The sequence below is a fragment of the Takifugu rubripes genome, chromosome 13, assembly GCF_901000725.2.
Source record: "Takifugu rubripes chromosome 13, fTakRub1.2, whole genome shotgun sequence".
NCBI lineage: Eukaryota > Metazoa > Chordata > Actinopteri > Tetraodontiformes > Tetraodontidae > Takifugu > Takifugu rubripes.
In genome coordinates, this window is record NC_042297.1 from 4058237 (window position 1) to 4082653 (window position 24417).

General features: G+C 41.8%; 1 protein-coding gene across 3 annotated transcripts; it reads left to right on the plus strand.

Moving 5' to 3' along the window:
• The first annotated feature begins 1067 nt into the window (after positions 1–1067).
• On the plus strand, positions 1068–23876 carry LOC101076507 (myocyte-specific enhancer factor 2A-like). Of its 3 annotated transcripts, none has more exons than XM_011609539.2 (9): positions 1068–1201; positions 11351–11532; positions 14097–14300; positions 18870–19004; positions 19129–19321; positions 20479–20648; positions 22286–22412; positions 22812–22899; positions 23023–23876. In XM_011609539.2, the coding sequence occupies exons 2-9, from the start codon at positions 11479–11481 to the stop codon at positions 23327–23329; spliced, it is 1278 nt and encodes a 425-aa protein (XP_011607841.1). In that variant the 5' UTR covers positions 1068–1201; positions 11351–11478; the 3' UTR covers positions 23330–23876. The 3 variants fall into 3 exon arrangements, with proteins under 3 accessions (XP_011607841.1, XP_011607842.1, XP_029702135.1); XM_011609540.2 differs by having other exon boundaries at positions 1160–1300; XM_029846275.1 differs by lacking the exon at positions 1068–1201 and adding an exon at positions 10171–11027.
• The last annotated feature ends 541 nt before the right edge of the window (positions 23877–24417 follow it).

The following is a 24417-nucleotide window of genomic DNA, read 5'->3' on the forward strand; positions in this document are numbered from 1 at the left end:
TGATTAAAATTGTCAACCTAACCTGGCAAAGGTGCTGTGTGATGAACTAAAAGTATTTCTATTTCACTTGTAAAGATTCACTTTATAAATTTACTAAATGTCCCAAACACAGACTTCAAAATTGTGTATGTGTTCATTAGTGAAGAATAATTTTGCTCTGATTATCACAAGTGACATTTTGCCTCCTCTAAGCACTGAGTCTAAAATGATCACATTGCCCTCTGGTGGCAAACGTCAGTAAGACATGCCCCCTAGCCATACTTTTTTTTTACAGTTAATTGGCAAAGGGTCTCTACCGGTACTTGCACAGGGGTTAAATAAATAAATAAATCACGCCCTCTGTCATACCTGAGAGGGAATTCCATTTTGGGAACCAGCCATACATGCGGATAATTACCAAAATGTTGCCTTTGGTCAGATTAATTCAAAGGTGGCGCAAGCCTTGACTAGAAATGTAGCGATTTCTTTTTTAAAGAATGTTTTACGTATTAACAATTACTGGTTCATCTTGGAGTTGCAACCTTGCAGTCACAAATTCTCTCCTCTCCCTCCAGGCTGTGTCTAAATAGAACAACAAAGGCTCAGTTATTATACCGCGCTTGCTTCCAGGCTATCTGAAAAGCTCTAACGTTTTCAGCTATGACTTGATCATCATCTTTTCTTATACCGTGACATTTTAATGCATTAATGTCAATGTTAAAAGCCAGTATAATTACAAATGCGTTTTTTTAACAGAAAGGAAATCCAGATAACCATATGTCAACAGCAAATTATGCCCTGTCTTTCTTTATATTTGCACAATATGGCTAAAAATGAGCCGCAAAATCACTTTCGAATTTTCCCCATTTTCCTTAACTTAAAGTTATCAGAAATCAAAGGAATATAGCTCCATTTGAGACAGCATTCAAAATATTATAAACGAGTAATCTGTTGCTTGGATTAACTATGAGAAAGTATTCGCATTGAATTTATCCCTTCTGCACCGCTTGTGTGCACTTCACGGTCCGTCGGACAGTCCGGACACTGCCTGCGGTGGGAGGAGCCAGGGCGCGAGCTTCTCTGTCTCGAGCGTCTCGAGCTGTTTTGTTTCCTGAATCCGACGGGGCGGAGTGTTGTTGTGTCCGCCGCTGGAGTCTCCGTCACAGAAGACCAGCCCGGTTCAGACGCTCCAGGACGGAGGGCAGCACGGAGGACAGACGGGGTGAGTGCGGGGAAATGACTGCTGCGGTTTGATGCGGGACACGGTCGTCTTTGGTGTCCGCGGGGAGGGGAGACGTTGACGTTGCGATGTTCTTCCCCGGTAAAACTTTACCCGTTACTCCTCCGATTAAAAGATAACAAATAACCGATTTGTTTTTTTTTTGTTTTTTTTTTTAACTATTTGTGTTTATGTCGCCTGTGAAGGTTCAGGGTTCATGTGGTGAACAGCTGTGGAGAGCTTAATGAAACTTTAATAGTCTGATTATTCGAATTTTTTACATTTTTAGTTGTGAGTCTTCTGTCTCCTTTCACAGCAGTTCAAAGAACAAAACATTAATAGTTATTTCTTAAAAGAACATAATTTTAATGACGGTATTATTAGCGTTCTAGCAACTCATTCATGAAATATAAACTTATTGAGAGTTTCATAGAAAATATCTTTTTAGATTTTTATATCTAAAACGTTCAAGTAAGAAAACAAATAGGTCACTGATAAAGTATTTTATAATATGGTTTTATATTTGGCATCCCACAAAAGAGAGATGGGTTTTGTAGCTCTTAAAGAACAAAGTTTTGCCACAAGGGTTTGAGTTTCAAATATATAATGTTGGAAATTTAGCAGTAAAGGATGAAAATCCTTATGAAATGAAAATCTTTACAAATCTTTACAAAATATTAACAGCTCCAGATTTTATAGTACCTAGAAGTAGGGTATTAAAACTTTTCTTGCGTTATTTATCACAAAGGTGGGTTTATGAATTTATTTCACTGTTAAAGTTGGAACTCTGAAACGATGAAATCAAAGTAATTAATTACAGATTTGGAAATTTATCTTGTTTTAGTTTTTCCATAGTTTTTTCTGTAAAAACTTAAGACATATTTTGTTGAAAAACCCCCCCCAAAAAACCTTTTTGTTGACACCAAAGTCTCTGAGTTCTATTGGTCAAACCTGACAGACACTGTTGATGTTTAATGTTTAGAAAAGAGACAATCTTCAGTTGCAGATATCAACCAGCAAAATCAGTTTTAGCTTAAAGAGCCTTTTATGCATTATTATCTAAAATGTTGGGTAAATATTATGTACATATCAATAGAAACATTGTGTTTGTATCGTATATGCAATGCTGTACTATTAAACAATAACTCTCCAAACTAGCCACTGTAAATGTTCATTATACCTTCAGGTCAGGGGCGGTAAAAACAGTTCAAAAACTCAAAAAGCCTTGTTAAATACACATTTCTAAAACTTCTTTAGCCTGGGGTGTCCTTGTGAGTATCTGTGGTAGTAGTTTACGCGTCACACCGGCTGTAGCGTAGAAGAGAATCCATGAGATGCTTTGCTCGCGATGCTGCATCTTAGAAAATGCCCTACTTTGAAGCCCAGATCTCTGTGGAGATGCTCTCCCTTGTCTTTGCTGTGTGTTTCCATATTTCATTAGCAGCATGTAGCATCACCTTCAATTATCCTCCCTGTCAGCCAACTGACAGCGGCTGTCTGCTGGCTTTAGTGATTACAGGCTTCACGGAACAGGTAATCAGGTCATGGTTACACTGTCACCCTGGCAGGCTGCTCAGACCACAGGCACTAAGGGTTGCAAAAGGGTTCCCACTTCTGCCTGCTTTCATCTGAGCAAGCCTGCATCCAAAATGTCCAGTTTGAAGCAATGTTATGTTTCCAGTGTCTACAATTAGATGGTTGTAATATAAGGATGTAGCACAAACACGCATCGGCGCTGCATAAGTCTGCCTCAGTCGATGTACAGACACACGGACAAGCATGACCGTGTCTACTTCATAGCGCGCCGTGTGTGTGTACTGTATATGAATGTGTTTGTTATCAAGAAGTCCTTAATGACAGACTGGTTTTTCCTCGTCTCTTAGACGGCGTGCGTTAGCTCAGGCTGATGCAGGCTGCTGTTTGTGGACTAAATAATTTCATATCCACTTTGATCAGCTGATCATGTGCTCTGTCAGACGGCTGAGAAGGTGGGAGGCTCAGCTGGCTCTTCCTCTTTGTTTGCTTACTGGTGGGTGCTGATGCCTGGCTCTAGAATAAAGTCAACAGAGCAAAGGGGTTTTTGTCCTCTAGAAATAACAAAATTTATGCTTGTAAGTCCGACACAGATATGACTGATATCACTTTTACTGAACTCAAACATTTTATACCATGAAGTTGTACAGCACCATTTGACCCGTGGAACAAGAGATTCAGACCTCTGCATGACGTCGTATATAAAGACAAAATCAGGCGTGACTCTCTTGCAGAAATGCAGCAGAACATTGACTTATTTTATGACACATGTTTGTTCAAACTTTCCTGTTACTCATATGTTTTCAATTAAAGAATGTATTTTAGATAGATATGATTCATTTATTTTCCTTCAACACGCAGATCTTTAACAACAGCTTCAGGTTGCCGCCCTTCATCATGTCTCCCTCCTCTCTGGTCACTCTTGGATCATGTGTTTGAGTGACCAATGACCTTGTCCCATCTGATAGTGATTAATTCAGTGACTATTGGAACCATTTTTCTCACCTAACTGGCTGAGTGGGCCCATCTCGTCAGTGTCCTAACACTAGGCTAAGCCTTTTTTCTAGGGGTTCAGTGTCACTGAGACTTCAATAAATAGATGCTGCTTCTTGTGGTGCTTCAACCAAAACCAAGTCTTTTACTGATAAGTGGGTAAGAGCTAACTGACAGTGGTGCTAAGCAACTGCAGCCATGTGTATCAATGAGATTTTAACAGCAAGATTCTTCCTCATGAAACAAACGGCGGCACAATTTTGTGCCAGCAACATTGTAGGTTGTGAGTTACCTACGTGGGATGGCGATCAGCTACCATAATCTTTCCTTTTTGTTGCCTCAATTCACGCAAAACGTACATCATTACTTCCAAACTGTCCCCAGTGTTGGCTGATAGGAGAACTTATATAACAACCCTCCTCTTCTGCCTCAGACACTCCACAGAAAAGGTGCCACAGGTACTTTTTCCACGTTGTGGCTTCCCTCAATGTCCTGGACTTGAATGCCCTCCTGTGGGGTTGGCCCAGCAATTAGGAGAGAGCTGATTCTCCCAAACCAGCCAAACCTCTGGCTGCCTTTCGTCTGACCACTGGACCACACACCCACACGTTTGATGCTAAAAATTCTGCAAAGGAGCTGAAAAATTACACTCAATATATATATACACAAATCAAATAAAACCATTCCCAAATATTAGTTTTGCAATCTAGTTTCCTGCAGGGACATAGTACTGCATGTGTTGCTGACAGTAAATACTAGGTTTCCTTTGACCTCGCCAACTTAAACAGTAATGTTGGGTCAGCGCTGGTTTGGCTTGGCTTAATTAAACTTAGAGTTGATTTTCAGAGACGGGGTCTAAACCACAGCATGGTACAGGTCTGCTCAAAGCCCTGAGAAAGTTCAGAACACTGCCAACACTTGACTGTGTAAGATGTCTCAAATACGATAGCTAATGTGCTTCTGGTTAAACCTAGTCTCTAGATTTAATTCATTTAGTTCTGGTATTAAATGCTTCGTTATGTTACCTCATGTTTACTGGTAGTGTTATTTTCATACCTGCTGTTTTCTAGAGTATATTGTTTATTCCGTGCCTAACAAACCACGATTGGAGTATAGCTCATGAGTTTACATCGGTTAGAGCAGACCGATGCTCTAACCGAAAGCTCACATATAAAAGAAGTTCAGAACCCACATAGGCAAAGAGAATTGATATCTATCTATCTATAACGGATGTAGTTCTTGTATCAATGTAAATGTACAGATGTACAGATATGATGTGGGACAGATAACCGGTTACATGATTACATTTTAGATATGCCGCAGTCATGAGACAAAACCCTTCACACTCGATAGAGATCTAATGTGGACAGCTGACGACCCTAATGTTCAGTTCCTTAGTGATTCTTCCCAGTCAGTTGCTCTACTGAGAACAGAGCAGTCTTGATGATTTAGAAATTGAACTGCTTTATTCATGTTTCTTTTTAGCTTTGGAGAAGTGGGATATTCAGTCCAACGCTGTTGTGACAGCCGATTGGTTGATTTTCCAGGTTATTTGGGCACAGTCTCTACCAAACTCCTGTAGAATCTACGGTACTGGAATGTGTTTAATGTTTAGAGTTACAGTTTGGGGAAAATTAGATTACATAAATCCCCCTAGGACGGAGGACTTAGATCTACTTACTATCTCTTCACAACATTCAAAGGAAGATATTACTTTGCTGAAAGCATAGAATTTTAATGAGATGGTAACAAACATGCTTGCATACAAGATGTTTTGAGTTTTACTGAATTGTTCCCAGAACTTTTATCGACCCCATCAAATACCTGCAGTGCACCTGTAACCTAAATGTTTGATTTGTTGTCATTAAAACTGGACTGTTGGTTCAAACCCCTTTGAAATTCTTTGAAATTTGATATTTAACTATACTTCCACATTGAATAGAAACAAGGATAATATCAGAACATTATGGATTATTGATGAAACCTCCCATTTCTCTGAAATGTGCTGGAAAATGTAGTGGCTGCATAAACTGCATAAACATCTGAGACCAGACAATCTGTATGAAACATTCCATTTTGGTTACCGTCAAGACTACCACACAGAAATTCGCTGGTCAGAGAGACCGCTGACATGTTCATGACAGCTGACACTGGCCCCCCATCCCTCATTGCCCTAGATCTGTCTGCCACTTTTGACACTGACCACAACATTCTGCTCTGCTGTCATACCACCATGGCCCTCTCCAACTCTGTCTACTGGTTATCCTACTATCTCTGTGAAAGAACTGAGCACATTGTAGCCTGTGGGGTTCCCCAGGGCTCGTTATTAGGCCCAACTCTTTTCACCCTATACCCGCTCCGTCGTGTCATCAGTACAATCATTCCACTGCTATGCCAACAACACGCAGCTTTACTTAAAGATTGGAGCCACTCTAAACACTCTGCACTCTCACATTCTGCCAATCTCACCACCTGCCTTGGGGAGATAAAGTGGATGAGGCCTGTATTCCTGCAGCTAAACAGCCATCATCTTAAGAATGCCAAACTATCACCAACCCTGTCCATCCCTCACCCTGGCAGTTGCACCACATGTGTCAAACTCAGTCCTCAAGGACCACGATCCTGCCGGGTTTTCTGTCCTACCAGGCTGTGGCAGTGGGATAGAAAACCCGGCAGGATCGTGGCCCTCGAGGACTGAGTTTGAAATGCCTTGGTTTCCTCTAGGCTATAGCACCATGCCCCTCAGTGGGATCCCTAGCCAGATCCTGATAAGGGTGCAAAAATTAAACCTCATCACCTCATCCTCAAAACACTTCTCTTGACCCCTGTCTCACTCCACATTGAGTATAAAGTACTTTGAAGGTATTCTGGCCCCTTCCCCTACGACCAGAACACCTACCTTTAGTTTTTGCTTCATTTGTGTTTTTTGATCATTTGATTCAGTTCAGTCCAAGTCAACTTTATTTATATAGCGTCTGTTACAATCAAAATTGTTTCTAGGTGCTTTACAGAAAACCAAGGGCCTGACCCTCAACAAGCAACAGTCTCAAGAAAAAAACTTCCCTATATGACCATATTATGGCGGATGCAGAGAGCAGAAATCCTCGTGCAAAGTACTCAACATTCAGTTCAAGACCAATTAGTGCTTTTTGAAATGAAAGCAGCAGAGAGTAAAAGCCAAACTTCAGGCAGCTTGTCTTTCAATCTGCAGTGCAGGCATGACATCAGTGTCTGTGTTGAGACAGGAAAATATGATCCTACCACCACTGTCATAAAAGCAACACAATAATGAAATGACATCACAGCGGGCCATAATTAAATAAGCAGTCTGCTGTCCTGGAGCTTTTACAAGGCTGAGAGAGGAGCCGTGCAGGAGTTCAGCAGCACTTCAGTTCAGAAGCCCTGATCTGTTTCTATCTCACGGCTTGAAGCACAGATAGCAGTGACCTCTGATTTTCTGTCAAGTTTTGTGGCTGCAGTACGCCAAATTTGACCAAAAGTGCGAGGGTGTTGTTAAGGGTCACGGTACTGCAGTCATCTACCTGTCATCCTTTTCACTCCTTTGGTATCCAGATAGAACTCTATCAAAACCTGGTTCAGTAGGTTAATTTGAACGTACCAACGTAACATGAAACACATGCAGTCTTGTCACAGACGGTCACTTTCTCTTACAGTTGCTTTAACATCAAATAATCTGTAGATTTTTATGCTGAAATCATCTGCGTAAATTAGAAAAACACTGAAGGTTTTCATTTTTAACTTTGAGTCGGGCACTTGGCATGGTGAGACACACTCAGAACACATCTCAGTACGCTAACTGCCAAGGAGTTGGATGATATGGCAGATGACAGTTTAAGCCACCTAATCTTTCTGGCCCTCAGCGTGGCATTAAACGGCTTGCTTTGTGGTGTAGGGGGAGTGATTAATTATTACATTTTATCCAAAAACTCATTAGCTCAGTGACCTGCTAAGGGGCAGGAGCCAGCATTGACAGGATGGATGTTAGCATAAACCCTGCCTGGCTGGGAGTGATGAATAAATCCCAGCCTGGGTCGTGCTACGCCTGGCAGCAGGCAGCAGCGTCGCCTGGACTCCATGTTTCTGTCTAATATAGAGATCAAATTTCTGCCTCAGAAAGATATACAAAGGGACCAGCGGGGACATTGAACAGCCATACTCGATGTAATTTTTTTTCCACTGTGTTGATTCATGACTAGACTCAGTGGTCTTCAGTTGCTGTGGCTGGTTTTATTATGGCTGGTTTTAACTATATTAACATGTGTGTATTCAATATAATATAATATAATTTGCATAAGAAAACGCTAAGTTGATTTATTTATTCTGTTCAGCAGCTGCAGCTCGGTTAAAATGATTCTTTTCTGTTTTTCCACAAATTGTCACTTGTTTTCCTACATCAAAAAGAACCCGTACCCGCAACTGGGTTTGTTGGGAGGGTTGGCACAATGACTACTGCTCATAACTGGGAGGTGTTAAACAAGCCTGCTGATCTCACTCAACCCTCCCTCAGGGAGCAGCTCCATCATTTAGTCCAACTGTTTACCATGCACAAGTTGCCTTAAGAACTGCAATAAAACCTCCATTTATTAGAACTTCAAAGAATTTGTGTGTGGTTTCATCATGCGCATCACCAGTCCAGGGTATTTGGCCTCCAGCTTCTCTTCCTCTCCTCCCTGCTGATGACTGCGATGCAAATAAGCTGCTCGAGCAAGAAGGGCCAGAATGAAAAGCTGGAAGCAGACGCAGCAGGGAAGCTAATCTGTCACCCTCCAGCAAACGGCTTTTAATTTGCGTCTGCACTGACAGCTATGATGAAGATTCTTCCAAAATTCTACAATGACCAGTCAGACCAGAGACTGTGGCCATTGCTGGGGTCTTACCTACTGGGGCTTGCTGGGTAACAAAAGCTTGAAGCCTGATTGGAGCAGGTGAAGCACAGATCTTGATGGGGTCAACACCATTAGAGAGGAAGCATGTTCTTTAATGAGGAGGAGGGATGAAAGGGCTGCTAATTACTCTGCCGCTTTGTAGTGAAGGCAACCTGCTGCGGTTGAGACAGCATGGTTAACCTTCTGCAGCCTCTTAGTTTATTCCTTACCTTTGAAGGTGCGTGAAGGGCAGGTCAGGGGGGTATTATTTAGACAGGAGATGCTTCATCATTTCTCAAAATTCTTGCTAGCTCAGGTGTTCACTCTGTTTATCAGGATAATATACTGTATATTTAATCAGATTGGTGGGCCTGTTATCTTAATAAATACTGTGCAATAATGCTATAGTAGCTAGCAGCTACTGGCTGTATTGTGTATCTTGTTTTCCACAGCACAGCAAAGTTAGTCTCAGAAAGCCTTGGACTACATTTAACACACCGACACCATGCATGGGCATTGAAAGCTGCGCATGATGTGTAAATTAACCTTTGTAAGAGCTTTACAGTCACAAAGCATGGACACCCTTTCAGTCATCCATAGGAATAAGATTTCATGGGTTGATTTATGTATTGTATAGGGTTTGCTCGAGGAGAGTGGTGATTTGGGTTTAGGATAAATTAAAGGTGAGGAGGAGGAGGATACTGTTTGAAGTTAAGGAGTGTTGAAAAGGTCAGTGGAAGAATTAGAAATGGCATGTTGTTGACGTCAAACACACACCTTCTTTCGAGAAAATGTGTTAAATATTGTGTACAGTTAAATGAAGCACATATTTCATATTTGAATTGAGGCTATGCCATTGGGGCTAGCTTGTGTTTTCTGGTCTGTGTTTCTCTCTTTTCCACACCTTCTTCTTCACCAGATCCTGGCGTTTACACCAAGTAAAATAAAATAATGTTCAGTTTATTGGCATATGTCTTCTAAAGGATTTTCACGATGGACCAGAAGGTGAAATGTGACTAGATGCTGCAGGGGTTGTACGCACGCTTGAATTTTAAATCAAATGTTCTTCTTCATTTTAATTGACTTTATAAACTTTTTCTTAACAAATTCGAGTTTCCTTCATGAAAAGCAGCTGCAGGTTTTTGGGGGACAATCTAAAACAAAAAACAATGTTGTACGTTTCTGTGTCGTGTTCCCAGTAACATGTCAATAACACCCTCCTGTGTTACGTGAGACTAGATTCTCTTTATCACGAGTGAGGTGTGTTAAATAACTGTCCTGTGCGTCTCTCATGACTGACCAAGCCCTCTGTTTGTGATGATTCCCTCTGGTTTCTTATGTAACGATGTGCTATCTGCAACTATGAAACTGTGCAGTTACAAAGTGAGTCCTCACACTTGTGGTTTTAGCATTATTAAAGTTTTATTTCAGTGTTGATTCATTGCTCGGTAACCAAAATGTGTCAACATTAGAAATTATAAATATGCTTTGAATGAACATACATTTAATCATGTCATTTGTCATGTCCACTGTAGCCCCATATGAAACAGAGGACCTGTGAGTTTCCTCCTATCTTCTCCATATTTTAAATGTACCAATGGTTAATCTCTTTTTTGTTGAGTGTATTATGTTGTTGTAGCCTCAAAACTCAAGCATTATAACATAGTAATTACATTAAACTATCACAGATTTACATGCACCTGAGATTGGTTTGATGGGTTTTTCTGGCTTTTCCAAACATTTGTGTCCCTCCATCACATCATCCAGATTGTAAAACAGATAAATCCACATAACCTTTAAATCCCAAATATGCAAGAAGTCTTTGTGACTGGCGGATAGAGCGTGACCTTTTATTAAATCAAGTGTCATTACATGCTGCATAACTTAGCTCTTAGATATTCAATTATGGGGGTGAGGGGAGGGGGCAGCTTATCTAATGTATTTCAGGCGGAAGCTCTCAAAAATCACTTAAAGGGAGCATTTCAAATCAATATTGGATTTTTCTATCAAATTTGATCTTTTATCTGTTGCTGTGGGCGTTTCAATCTCTGGCCCTGTAACAGTTCTAGTCATATCAATCAGCAAATAACTGTGACAAATGGGTTTCCTTATCTGTCAAGTCTGCCGTGGGGGTGTGGATGGCTCAACGCTGGCATCCACATGCTGCAGTAATCCAGAGAGGGTTAGAATAAAGCCTGGCTTTGCCTCACTTTCTGCCTCCTCGTAGATCAGATGAGATTAGGCAAATGCTAAGGAGCTCTGGGGGGAGGCTGGGCTCACAAACACTGACGCCGAAGGAAGGGAGGGACACAACAGGTGGACACTCCAGCAGGAGGAGAAAGCAGCAGAGTCGATGCTGGTGTGCAGTCAGGACAGTTGCTGTGAGGTTGGAACCAATTTGACACGTTGTGCACGAGGTAGATACTAAATCGTCTTGTTCTTTTCCCGGTTAGCATGCTTTCGACCTTCTCTTGGTGTGTTTTGCCTAAACCTAGAGAGATTAAATATCCCTACACTTGGCTTCTAAAGGCAGACATGTGCTGTAGGTCGAGTGAAAATAGGAAATGTTTTTGGTTGTCAAACAAATGACAGACCAGCCAAAACACCGGTTGGTCGATAAATCTCAGTGAGTAAAGATTTTACAACTGATTCTTCAACATTGCCTCCTGTCTTGTGGTTACTAAAGAAGTTTTATTAACGATCATTAAACTGTCTCCCTCTCTGTCCCACTCTCTGTCAGCAAGCCATGCCAAACTGAACTGGAGTAGTGGAGCCAAGAGTGGAGCTATGCATTAAGGACTGTTAAAGTCTTAACTACCAAAAGACCAGCCATAATCTTCTTTAGCTGTAGAGGAAGTCCTTTTGGAAATGGGGAGGAAAAAGATCCAGATCACCCGGATTGTGGATGAGAGGAACCGCCAGGTAAGCATCCTAAGCTCTGTCTTTGTCGTCTTTACAGATTTTATATTTGTTGTAACCCATGTCCAGAAAACATCCCATTTAGGAAATGTGTGACTGCTGTTCTCAATTAGAGGGTAACAATGTTTAAACATCTTGATCTTCCCGCAGTTTTCACAAGTTTCAAACTAATTGTCTGATTTATAGTCCTTTAAAAGGGGGAAAACAAATCTGTCTAGATAATAAACACTCCCTGAGTTCATAAAAAATAATTATTTATTTGACTATTTTCTGAAAATGTAAATTTATGATAGGTCTCATTTTACCTTTGGTTCTGAAATGTGTCTTTCTGTTAGCAGTAAAGTGGGATTGTTGTGAATCAGCTCAACTTTGGGACTCTTTAGCCCAATGGACAGGAAGATCTGACCAGCCTTTTTTTAAACTAACTTTATCCTGGAGGAAGTAAAATGCCTACCTGTGCATTCTGTTCTGCATTACGGAGCAGCTCTCTTTGTTAGCATGTCTGTGTTGTCCTGTAAAAATCTTCCCTGTGCTCCCGACTGTGCACAGCCACACAGAATAGATGCAGGAGGCAGCATCAGCTGGACTGCTCCTGTAAAGGCCCCAGATCTGTCATGTACAACAGATAATAGAACACATGGCTCCCTTCAGTTCCCTGAGCAGTATGTTATCAGCCAATCGAACACCGTTGCTTCTTTTATACTGTAAGCCAATTCTCCCCGTGTCTGTGTGAATTTTCTTCTATAAAGTAACTCCCAAAATTTAACCCCTGGCAGAACAACATCTAGTTTCTGGACTTCACTTGATGCAGAACCTTCAGATCCTTCTCACACTCATTATAGGTTCTTTTTAAAAGTACAAGATTTAATATTCCATGATTCCACCCAACTTCACCAGGGGCCTTCTCTTCTCCTCCCAGGAGCTCCTGATACACAGCACAATAAACAAGTGTACAAGTATCTCATCATTAGTATTTGTGTGTTTGTCACTGGCAAATTCTGCCCCCATTACCTTTGTCACACTGCTTACTGGGTTATCAAACAGGTACAAAACCAATTTGAGGGTCTTAAAGAGCTGTGATTCCTTTTCGTAAGTTCAGGAGTGGAACTAATTCTGCACATAAATACATTGGGCATACTCGTAATGTTTGCCAGATTATTTTCTAGATAGAATTGTTTAATTGTTCTCGGAATTCATGCCGGTACTGGCTCAGTTGACTTAACTGTTAACTCTGTATTCAGTCTTTTAGCAGTAAGAATTTACAATATTCATTTTAAAATTGGCAGCGTGGATTTTCAAAACGCATTTGTAAAGTCACTTTTTTATGCAGACTGTTAGCTAGCATGGATAGATCGGAGAACACGGATGTGTCCTTGGTTTGTTGTCGGTGTTGTAGAAGTATCTCTGAGCTGTTTTATGCCCAAGTGTGCAGTGGTCAGAGCTCACAGTGAAGGTAGTAATTTGGGGTTGGCTGGAGCTGGACAGCACCCTGTCATTAGCAGGGCGGGTCAGTGCAGGACACACAGTGGCCCTCTCTGCCGGCCCTGTCCTTTCACAGCCACACGGCTGCCCACTGGAATCCCACTCTGTCTGTCTCCTCTATATATATCAGTACAACAAATACCAGCCTGTCTGGAGGGAAGGCTCTCGCTCTGGAAATAGGGATGTGGTTGAAAAATAAATATGTGTGGCGATGTTTATGTGTGATGTTTGGTTGTCGTGACCAGAGTGTTTCAGATAGACACTGCAGGAGCTGTTGGCTGAGCATCACTGGAGCTGCTGTATTTAGCTTCTTATGCTCTATTTTCAGAAAGTGGTTTTGTCTGTCCTAGCCCATTTGACTTTATTCATTTATCATGTACAGAATTGACTCCGTTATTACCGATTTCCTCCTCATTGTTTCATTATTATTATTACTATTTTTTTTATTTTTTTTAGTAGTAGTATTTCTGACACTATTTTCTGTTGATAAAGGTGAAAAATATTGTGTGATTAAAGACTTAATGGTCAAATCCGAGAGGAATAAGCTCCTCCCTCCAGTCACTGTGTGTATAACTCTGGCAAAATTTTTAAAAAAGCAACTCACCTATATACTTTTGGCCATGTTACCTTCCTAGTCCAGGCGTAAGTGAGTAAAAAGCGCGTGAGCGTCTCTACAGTAACCCTGCCTGTGTTGTGGAGACATGTAGCAGGTGACACACACCATTATCGCTGATGCTAAATGTGTAAATTCTGAACGTGTGGGATGTGAAATTCAAAGGTAATTACTTGAGTCAGCTTCCCAGGAGCCCTGATATCAGGAAGACACATTCAGGTAACCACACTGACTCATTGAGGGAGCTCTTACAGTTAATATAGTGCTGATGGTGCTGCCTCCTTCAGGAGCCTCCACCCACCTCTCCCATTCATATGCTTCTACTGTAACAGTCACATGTTCCTTCGTGTTCTTTTTTTCTTGTGCCCATTCAGATCAATTCATTTGTTGGCTGTTTTGAGTTCTGATAACCATCTTTGCTAAAGTCACCTCAGCTGGAGAGATCTGAAGAACATTTGTTCTTGTCTTTTAGGTGACTTTCATGAAGAGGAAGTTTGGTCTGATGAAGAAGGCCTATGAACTAAGTGTACTCTGTGACTGTGAAATTGCCCTCATCATCTTTAATGGCTCCAACAAGCTTTTCCAGTATGCTAGTACTGATATGGACAAAGTCTTACTGAAATATACAGAGTACAACGAACCGCACGAGAGCAGAACCAACTCTGACATCGTAGAGGTGAGTCACAGCGTTATGTCGCTCTGCTCGCAGTTCCTCCTACAGACCTACTGCATGAAGAGAGTCCAGTCCAAATCACCATGTTTCCAAATGTGGCCATTTAAGGACCCATTTGCTTTTTCAATGTTTTCTAATCTCCAGTTTTAATATTGTAAATGGGAACAATGGTCGGGAAAATGAGGTCCCATACGTTGTAGATTTACTATTGTTGAAGTGGAATCATTGAATTGAAGCGCAGGATTTAAAACAATAGTAATAATACCGGTAATAACTATAGGTTTGCTGGACACTGCTGTGCTGCTCGGTGGTTACATTTGTTGTTCACACCCATCATGAAAAGTCTCTGTGATAAATTTAAATACAGTAATATTATCTATTTCTTCAGTGTCCACCACAGCAGACACATCTGTTAACCCTGGAAGCTGTTTGTCAGGCTTGATTTGCGTTCTTTGGCCCTTTATTTGTTTGTTTTCCCACAACAGCGTCTCACACAGACGAGCTCATTAAACCCAGCTCGTAGAGTAAAGTTGACCTTTTGCATGTGGGTCGGTTCATTTGCAACATGAAGCAAAAAATTTGATTATGTGTAAACTAATACTCCCCGTGCCTGAAAGAGGGCATTGATCAGCCTCATTGCATCCATTCTTCTTGCTGATGATTATGTCCAAGCAGCTCAGATGGTCTCTGCTCATCACAGTCCCAGAGTAAAGAGCTTTACAGAAAGCTGCATTTTCACTGCTGTTCTTTAACATTGGGAACCATCCATCAATAACGTCCTTAGCTTGTGCTATGAGCTTTAGGGGTAACTTTAAGGGGGGGTTATTCCTTTCCAGCTGCTGGGAAACAATAGAGGAGACTTTTTGTCATTGTGAATAAAAATATAACCATTGTAACTTCTAATCTTCACTCAAGTCAGCAGCTCCAACGGCCTCAATCCTTCTGAGCTCACATTAAAGTTAGAAAGTTAAAGTTAGTTAGAGTTTTGTCAAATATGAAAAATAACCTTTGTCCGAGCCAAGAACCTAATGAACTAATGTCATTTTTAAGGTCAAATTCACTGTGTGACTCCCAATTAATCTGTTGATTCTTCACTCTGCTGAGGTACATTGTAGACCATGGGGACAGGTTAGACCATGGGGACAGGTTAGATTATAGGGACAGGTTAGACCATGGGGACATGGTAGACCCTGGGGACAGGTTAGACCATGGGGACAGGTTAGACCAGGGGGACAGGTTAGACAATGGGGACAGGTTAGACCATGGGAACAGGTTAGATCATAGGGACAGGTTAGGCTAAGGTGTGTACTGTAATTGTGACAAATTTCTTTACACTTGTATCCAGTCAGTCTGTCTATTTAAAGGGTGTAAAGCAATCACTGCTGTTTGGTATCATGCGTACAATGGATCAGAAGGAAAATAAAAATAAACACACTAAAGGGAAAAGCAAGTAGACCGTCTCCAAGGAGCCTGATGTTCCTGTGACTACAGTCACACATATTCAGAAGTTTAGGGTCTGCTGGAGTGGAGCCAGGCTGTGGTTGCAAGAGGAAAAGAAGAGACCAGAACAACTTCTGAAGAGATTGGTGGTGAACTGCACACAAAATAAGCCAAATATTCAAGGACACCACTGTTGAAAGCAAATTATAAAAAAGTGAGACAAGCCGTGAAGCGTGTGTGAGACCAACCTGGAGCTTTTGGTGAAATCAGCTCCATATTCCCGGAGGCAACATTCAGACACAGACCTCTAAAACAACATCACTCTGCTGTTAAACATGTTTTAGGACTTCTTTGCTGTATTTGGCACAGACACTGTAGAATCTGTACAGGAAATAATGAAATCATAATTTTTGTCCCGGTCTGCTTGACCCACAATTCGAGAGCCATATCTGATTTCACTCTCTTCATTTTCAGTATATGTATTATTTAATATTATTTTTCCCATTTCAAAGTTGCATCAGTGACTATTGTTTTTTTTCCTTCTTTTTTTAAAGGAACGGTAACAACAGTTTTGTTCATGCTTGTATAACAATCTTGGCTGTGTTTCTGGAAAAACACACACTTACGCAATACCTTCCTTTGAAAAGTCTCCTCACTAGGCTGTTGGCATCTCATATATAATACACGATTTATCATGATGGCATAAAGTTTGCTTTACAGGGGTTGAAACAGGTGTGAAAGGGGGAAGAGGTGAAGCAGGGCTGGGAGGACGGAGCAGTGGGCGTGTCTTTCAATTCTGGCATCGCGGCTACAGCTAATGCAGAAAGTGCTGCTATGGGGCGAGGTGGGGACAGGTGTAACTGTTGAACGGCTGTTACTACACCCGAAACACAGTCCCTTATTGTGTACAGGCACTTGTGCATTTTGGATCTTGAGGATGTGGGTGCTGATGCCCAGTGGTTGCCGGCAATGAAGAGCCCAAAAGCTAAATTTATTTAGCCTCCCCCTTTATGCCTCATGGATTAGCTCGGGTTTCTGAGATTATCATCGGGAGAGTTTAACTGTTTTACTGTATTTACAGATTCTGATATGAAAGAAAGGTCACGTTGAGGTGAAGGCGGGTGTTACAGCAGCAGCAGAGTGGATACCAGCTGGCTACTGTCAATGACAGGATGGATACTGAGTAACATTCACTAAAATTGTTATCGCTCAAAGGAAACTATCACCGAAGCTGTGGGATGGATTTTGAGTGTGTCTGCTTCCCTTCTCTGCCACAGATGCAACAAATCACTTGCCCAACACTTATGTGCCCTGCGTTTAGCTTACAGGGCTATCAGCCAAGTGCAAAAGGGTGACTCCTGGCAAACAAGGAGACTGGATTTTTTCTTTGATGCAACATCACATCAACCTCCGGTTAAGATCTAAAGCATTGCATCTTAATGATGGCAATGATCCAAATACCTCTGATCTCCAGTAAAGGCCTTTTTGATATTCGAGGTGATAAGGCGACACACACACTCTCAGTCAACGGTGATCAAACATCATGTCGCGTTATAGAGCGGCTTCTGAGGGAGCCACATACAGCCTGTAGTAGCTGGAACCAGTCTGTCCTCAATCTGTCCACTGTCTGTTCTGTAAAGAAAGATTTCTCCCGCAGAGGTTCCAATCTGCTGTACAACTCATGAAAGCTACTAGCATAAGAAGCAAAAGTGATCAGGCGACAGTGTGAAACGCAGTTGAAAAAGGTCAAACAGAGTTTACATCTGAATCAGAGAGCGTGTTATGTCATTATGCAGCTGATTGCTTGTCAGGTCAACCATAGTAACATTCATTATCACTGAGGAAGGGCGTGTTTTACTCTGAACGCCACTTGGAAAAGAATTAAATTCCTGCTGACAGTTTTCTTAGTGGTGTGTGTGTGTGTGTGTGCACGTGTGTGTGTTTTTTTCAAGGATCCCTCCGATGAAAACGGTCAAGCGTGATGTCTGCTACAAGCTACTGCGTTAATCCAGGATGGGTCATGTGACATTTTAAGTGGTCGGCTGTTTAATTTCAGACTTGTGGTGAAAATAGACTTGCGAGCATATGTTTAAAGCTCCCATTAACCACCAGAGTCTGGGAATGTAGAGGACATGTGGCGGACAGACAGCCATCTGGCCAGTGCGTCGGTCTGTCCGTCCATCCTCTTCATGCTGGAACGTGTAAACTAATGACCATAAGAGATGGGATGATGATGTTGGAGAACTGATGTCATGGTCAAACCTTGCATGACGTCTGTCCAACTGGACCTCATGCCGTGGTTTCTCTGCCAAGTCCCAGGTGCCAGATGTTACCATCAATCACTTCATCTAAAAACTTAATCTCTTGAAGTGTGCGCACGATCACGATGTCATGCTGGACTTAAGCGATAGGAAATATGGCTTATTTCTGCCTGTGATCCATAAGACCTTTATAATATATTCACGGCCAGTATGGTGTGTGTATACAAGTCGGCACGCTACAGCTCAGCTTTCGGGAAACGCGTCACAAGCAAAAGATACAGGATGTGCAGGTCCACTCTCATATTTGCCTGAAGGTTCTGGAACATGATTCTGTGCAAACTGGGTTTTATATGGTTAAGCTCTGAATGCAGGCTCTGTGGTCACGATCCTAATCCTCTGTCCTCAGGTTAAAAGCAGAATATATAGTTATTTTCCCAGATGTGGCCTAGTGGGACCTGTTAGAGAAGATTTTAAAGCATCTATGTACAGGAACAAACTGGAGAATTAGATCTGGTTTTCAGACTGGTTTGTTGTCTTTCCCGCCCCTAAACAGTGTATTATATCCTGTGTTCCTCACCACAAATTCAACAAAAGTCATTATGTAGGTTTCATGCCCCACTATAGACTGAAACTGTACATTATATTGCCATAACTGTTCAAATATTTATGTTGATGGTTATTTAAATATGCATTGGGGTTTAAGGAGCGACCCCCTGCTGTCAGAAGGCCTATTCTCTGGGAGAGTTTGCCTTTATCTGGACTGCAAGCTACCAGGTTCACTGTGGCCAACCTTTGATACAAGTGCTAAGCTTTTTTTTTGTGGTTTGTTATATTTTTAAATCAGCTTTCTGTCTGTTTATTTCACCCACAGGCCCTAAACAAGAAGGAGCACAGAGGGTGTGACAGCCCAGATGCTGATGGCTCCTACACCCTCCCTCCCACCACTGAGGAGAAGTACAAGAGGATCAATGAAGAGTTTGACAACATGATGAAGACTCATAAAATTGTAAGTTGCAGTGTAGGTTTATTCACTGCCGTTTGATACATAGGCTGCTTTAGCTTTAGCATGCCATACATTTTGAACTTGAATGATGATAACCAAAGTTGCCTTTCTGTCACCTCCTCTACAGTCAGCAGGCCTTCCTCAGCAGTCTTTCATGCACGTTGCACCAGGAAGTATGCCATATGGATCTATTGTAACGTCGCAGGCTTTACCTGGAGCCACGGCAGCTTTTCCTGACAATGGGATCCTTTCTTCGCCTCATACACACCTCCACAGAAGCCTGAACTCCCCACAACGATCCCCCAGCACCGGACACACAGGTGTGTGGGTGTGTGTGTACTTAAAGTTAGTGAGAGTCAGTTTGGCAGTTCGGGGCCATTTGGGGATTAGTGCCCTGCAATAATTGTTGTTCACGTGATGCACAGAAACGTGTCTTCAAGGGCAAATTTGAGCCCCCTCCAGGGACACTTCCTGTAAAAAGAGTGCTGAAACAAAGCGGCCGATAGAGCTCCACTTGTGTAAAGTGAGACACTTTTTCCCTTCAGGAAACACACAAAGTGATTTTACCCAGTGCGCAACTTCTGAGCAGATCCTCCCAGGATCATGCAGAAAACGATCACTGTTTACTCATCTGTTTAAAAAAAACAACAAGTCATGTGCTTGCAGAAAGAGAGCATTTCTGAAAAATGACTCATTAGCAAGGTTGCTTAACTGCTGACCCTGACATTATACTGGTCCCAGAACAGCTACTCCAGCGGTTTATTCCAGATTTCTTTTTTCTGCAGTATTTTCTTCGTGATATTTGCCAACACCGGCGCTTCTTAAGCCTGGTCTGATCTTGCGTTCCAAAGTCTCTCCTGATCGCCACTATTATGTAATTTCAAGAGCAAAAGGGATCAATTATTCATCATTATCTCTTGTATAATATATAACTGTACTTTCATCACTCTAACCTCATATACCCCACCGTGCCCACCTCATTTACCACATACAGGTTAAAAAGTATTCATCGCCTTGAATATTTTGCCTTTTATTGCTTCTATAAGTTGAATAACTGTAAATACATTTTTTAAAATGACAGTGTTAAGAGAATTTAACAAACTAATGGCCGTTAAAAATATAATATATAGAGGTCAGTGAAGGTTCTCGTCCTTGCAGGTCATGATAATTCATCAAGGTCAACCATAAGTCTCAGTTTGTTCTCTAGACATCGAGGAACAAGTATAATATAAAGTATAAGTCTAATATAAAGGTAAAACGAGTGGTGGAAAATGTTTTGCCACTTATCAATTAAATGTTTCCGTCAATCTGGGAGCTCTTTTTAGTGGATCTTGAAGTGTCCCCTATGTCCTTGGGTTCACCTTAGTGGATTTTTGATTCCTTCTGCCACTGCTCTCCATTATTACAAGGTCACCCAAGGTTATTGTTGAAATGCTCATGCTCTGAAGTTGATATTCTGCTTCATGTCTCTGTCCAGTGAACGGTTTTGCAGGCTCACCTGGAAGCAGCATGGGGAAGACCATAGCATCCAAATCTCCTTCTCCACCACCTCCTCCTCCCCCTTCTGGGAACATCGCAGTCTGTCCTGGTCAGAAGACAGACCTTCGGGTGGTTGTCCCTCAGTCCAAAGGAATGATGCAAACAGTGGTGAGTTTGTCGTTCAGGCGTTTCACCTCATGTAAAACCGGGTTGTTCTGATTGTTTTCAGTAACGGGGAGCAGAAGCTGCTCATATTCACAAGGTTGTCTTGTGTATTATGTTATGTAACAGGGAATGTCAGCCAACAGTATACCTGAAGGCTCTTAGGATAGTTTATGCAGGCTGTTATTTGTGGGCTTCTTCAGAGCTTCTTTACTTTATCGTTGCATTACTGAAGCGTGTCCTTCGCCACCGTTGTCCTTTCCTTTCTCCCTGTCCTCAATCATCAGGCAATCATTCTGTGTCTATGGAAACAGAAGCTGTTTCTCAACACTCAGTATGCAGGCAGAGAATTGTGAAGAGAAAAAGGACATTGTCCTGCTGTTTGGCTCCAAATAACCACTGATCAGAACTCTGTTGTCCTCAGAGCTAAAATCATCCATTAGCCAACTGCCAGAACACTTTCTCAGCGTCTCAGTCTGCATCAGGTTGGGTTCACCGGTTTGTCAGCTGATTTTTAACAATGATGCTAATGCAAAAGTTCTGGAAGTGTAGTAGATTCCAGAGCCCAGCCTGCTCCTGTCACAGCCCAGATCATAATCCTGGGGGGAATTTGTGGTGGGAGTTTGAAATTTAATGTCCCAGTTTGGAAACACATGCTGGAATTAGCATGGAAGAGTGTAAAACCAACAATGGCATTAAAAATGGTGAATCAACTTTTTAAAAATCAAAAGTAAAGTTACCCTGGTGAGGATCCTGCATTATTTAGAAAACGTTAAGGTAAAAACAACACTCATTGTTTCCTCATACTTCGTTTTAAGTACTATAATGAAAACTGGCTGGTGAATCTATGATGTTAAAACCAGCACATGCTCAGAGAGCACACATGTAATTCTGCTTCTCATTTACTGCAGTGGAAGAGGTTCCGCTGTTTGAGCCTCGTAAAACTGGCATCTACAAAGAATGCACGAAAGGATGCAGCAAGAATCTTTAATGTCTGTTCTGAGATCCTTTGATATCAACAATAATGCAGTGTTACACAGTGTGATGCTTTATGAATAAAGTGCAACTTTTATTAGTATTGAGACAAATTTGATGTAATGACAAAAAGGAACAACAACATCACTCAATGGTTGTGCATACGTGTGTGTGCGTGCGTGTGTGTGTCTATTTCTTTTGGAGCAAATAGTGTATATACCATATTCATGTATTTGATATTTTGGAATGTTGCTCTCTAGGATTCTGTGTTGTAGGCGCATAATTTAATAACTTTAATAACTTTTTTTCAATTCACAGAGCATCTGCATAAACATATAAATGCAATACTCTAGTTCCTAGAATTTAACTAAAAATATTTGTATTATGAGCATTTTAACTTGACTGTATGTACATGTTTTTTATTTTTTCCAGACTTTGAACGGTCCTGATTTGAATGTACGCGTTAAGATTTTGTGCTTGTGCTTCGGCTGGCTCAGTAAAAACCGTCAATAGTTTTGTAGACTTTGGTTCTGGGGGAAAATAAGATGTGTCGCCATCTAGTGGTGGACATTGCGCGTGACACCCTGGTGACTGCAATCGATGGTCTGACAAGGCTTGACAAATTGGGAAGTAATTTGTTTTTACCTTAATATTGTTTTTTTTCCCAGAGCAACCACAGAGCGATCAGCAGTCCGTCCAGCCAGCCTCTGTCCACCCCAGTGGTTTCCATCACCACTCCCAGTATGACCCACCAGAGTCTGGTCTACTCCAGCATCAATGCTGCCTACAATAATGGTACCACACGACAGGCTGTGCTGTGTTTGAAACATGTCAGAAAACAGGCTTATGAAATTAAAATATATATATTTAGTGAATGTTGTGGCGGTATATACTGTATGTTGTCAAGATAACAACAAAAGATTAATCAAGTGTATGTGAAAATAAGAGTAAGTGAGGGTTTGACTAAACTCTAACTGCACTTTGATGCACAAACTTTCATCCAGTGAGGTGTGTCACTAAATAGTTCTCAACAGTGTTCACAAACTTTCAGAATATGACAGTCAAAGAATTTTAAAGTTGTGAAAGCCAGACAGGTTCAGGTGGTTCATCAGGTCATGGAAAGAATTTGTAAGAGAAAGTTTTTACAGTAGCACTGGAAGCATGTAATGGATGAATTGTTCTTATACCTGCCAGATTATTTACTGAACAGTGGTGAATTGTCAGGCTTCAGCTCACCTGTAGGCTCCATACCCGCATGGCAACACCAGTTAGGATCGCTGGGGTGAGTACCTTCCCCCGTTGCACACGTTTCTGCCTCTTTTTACCAATAGACGGTGCCTTGACACCACAGCCACAAATATAAAGTGACCCCCCACCCCCTCATCCCAGTCATTTGTGTCTCTAGGTCAGCTAACTCCAGCGCCCCCATCAGTACCAGCCAGAACATCAGCATTAAGGCTGAGCCAGGCTCCCCACCGCACGATCACCACAGCCAGTCAGGCTACATGACGCAGGCTCACAGCTCTTCTCATCCCCACTCCTCAACCAGCAGAGGGAGGTCTCCCGTCGACAGCGTCAGCTCCTCGTGCAGCTCCCACGATGGAGGCAGTGACCGTGAGGAGCAGCAGCGGCAGGACTTCCTCTCGCTTCCTGCGGGTCAGCCAGAGAATCCAACAATCAAGCGAATGCGAATGGACAGCTGGGTGACATAAAGCCTCTAGTCATGTGACTATACGGCATCAGGGCGAACACAGGAAGGACACGTATGCAAACGGCATGTGGGGTCGTTATTGAAACATTGTTTTTAATTCGAATATCTTTGTTTCAGTTGTCTGCACAGTCCAGTAGTTAAACACAAGATGTTGTCCTTCTAAACAAAATCTGTCCACACCACAGGTTGAAAATGTGTCCAAGTGCAGTAGAATCTGTCAATCATCCAGCAGCAGGAAGCAGGGGGATGAAAAAGGTGATTATTGTTGTGAGAGTAGTAGTGACCACCCTGTTCACCTCTGAACTTCTCAGGGTCTAAAACAGTCCGAGCTAAAGCAATACTTCACACCGTTGCTGTAATGATAGATCACTTATTTATGTATCAGCCAAAGCTTTATGTGTCTTTATGTCGTTTGTGTGAGGGTTTTTTTGTGCAGTTTAAATTGAAACCTGAAAGCCATCGAAAGCTCTGTTTCTCTTACTGCCGTCGTGTTTACCATTGCTTTGTACAGACTCTCTTTAATATAGACCACATTTGGTGTCACCCAGCATCGCATTCCTTTGTGGATTATTGTTGCAATTTTCCTTCGCTTTTCGCATTAACCTGAAAACAGCAAAAATAGAAACTGACCCATCAAGGTCACCAAAATAAGCACAATAATCCATCTCATCATGAACACAGAGCAAAGAGGCGAAAAGGACGAGTTTTAAAATATGGTCGTTTGACCAAACCTGTCGAGGTCAAAAGGAAACTTTTATTCAATTTCACATTAAACAGCACTAATGTTTTTACCAAGCAGCTCCATTCACCTGATGTCTGATGAGGAATTCAATGAAAATGAATGTGTCTGAGCAGCAACTACATGGAGGAACCATCTTGTGAATGAGAAGAGTGCAACACCTGCAGTGAGCAGGGCAAAAAAGAGAGTCTACTGAAGGACGGGAAGAATGTCAGTCATGGTGTGTGTGTGTGTGTGTGTGTTTGTGTCTGAGAACTGCAACAATAGTGGTGTAGAATTGCAAAATGGGCATCCAAACATTAACCTTAGGTCATTAAATCTCATTTATGCTCTGTGTACTTCAGAATTAC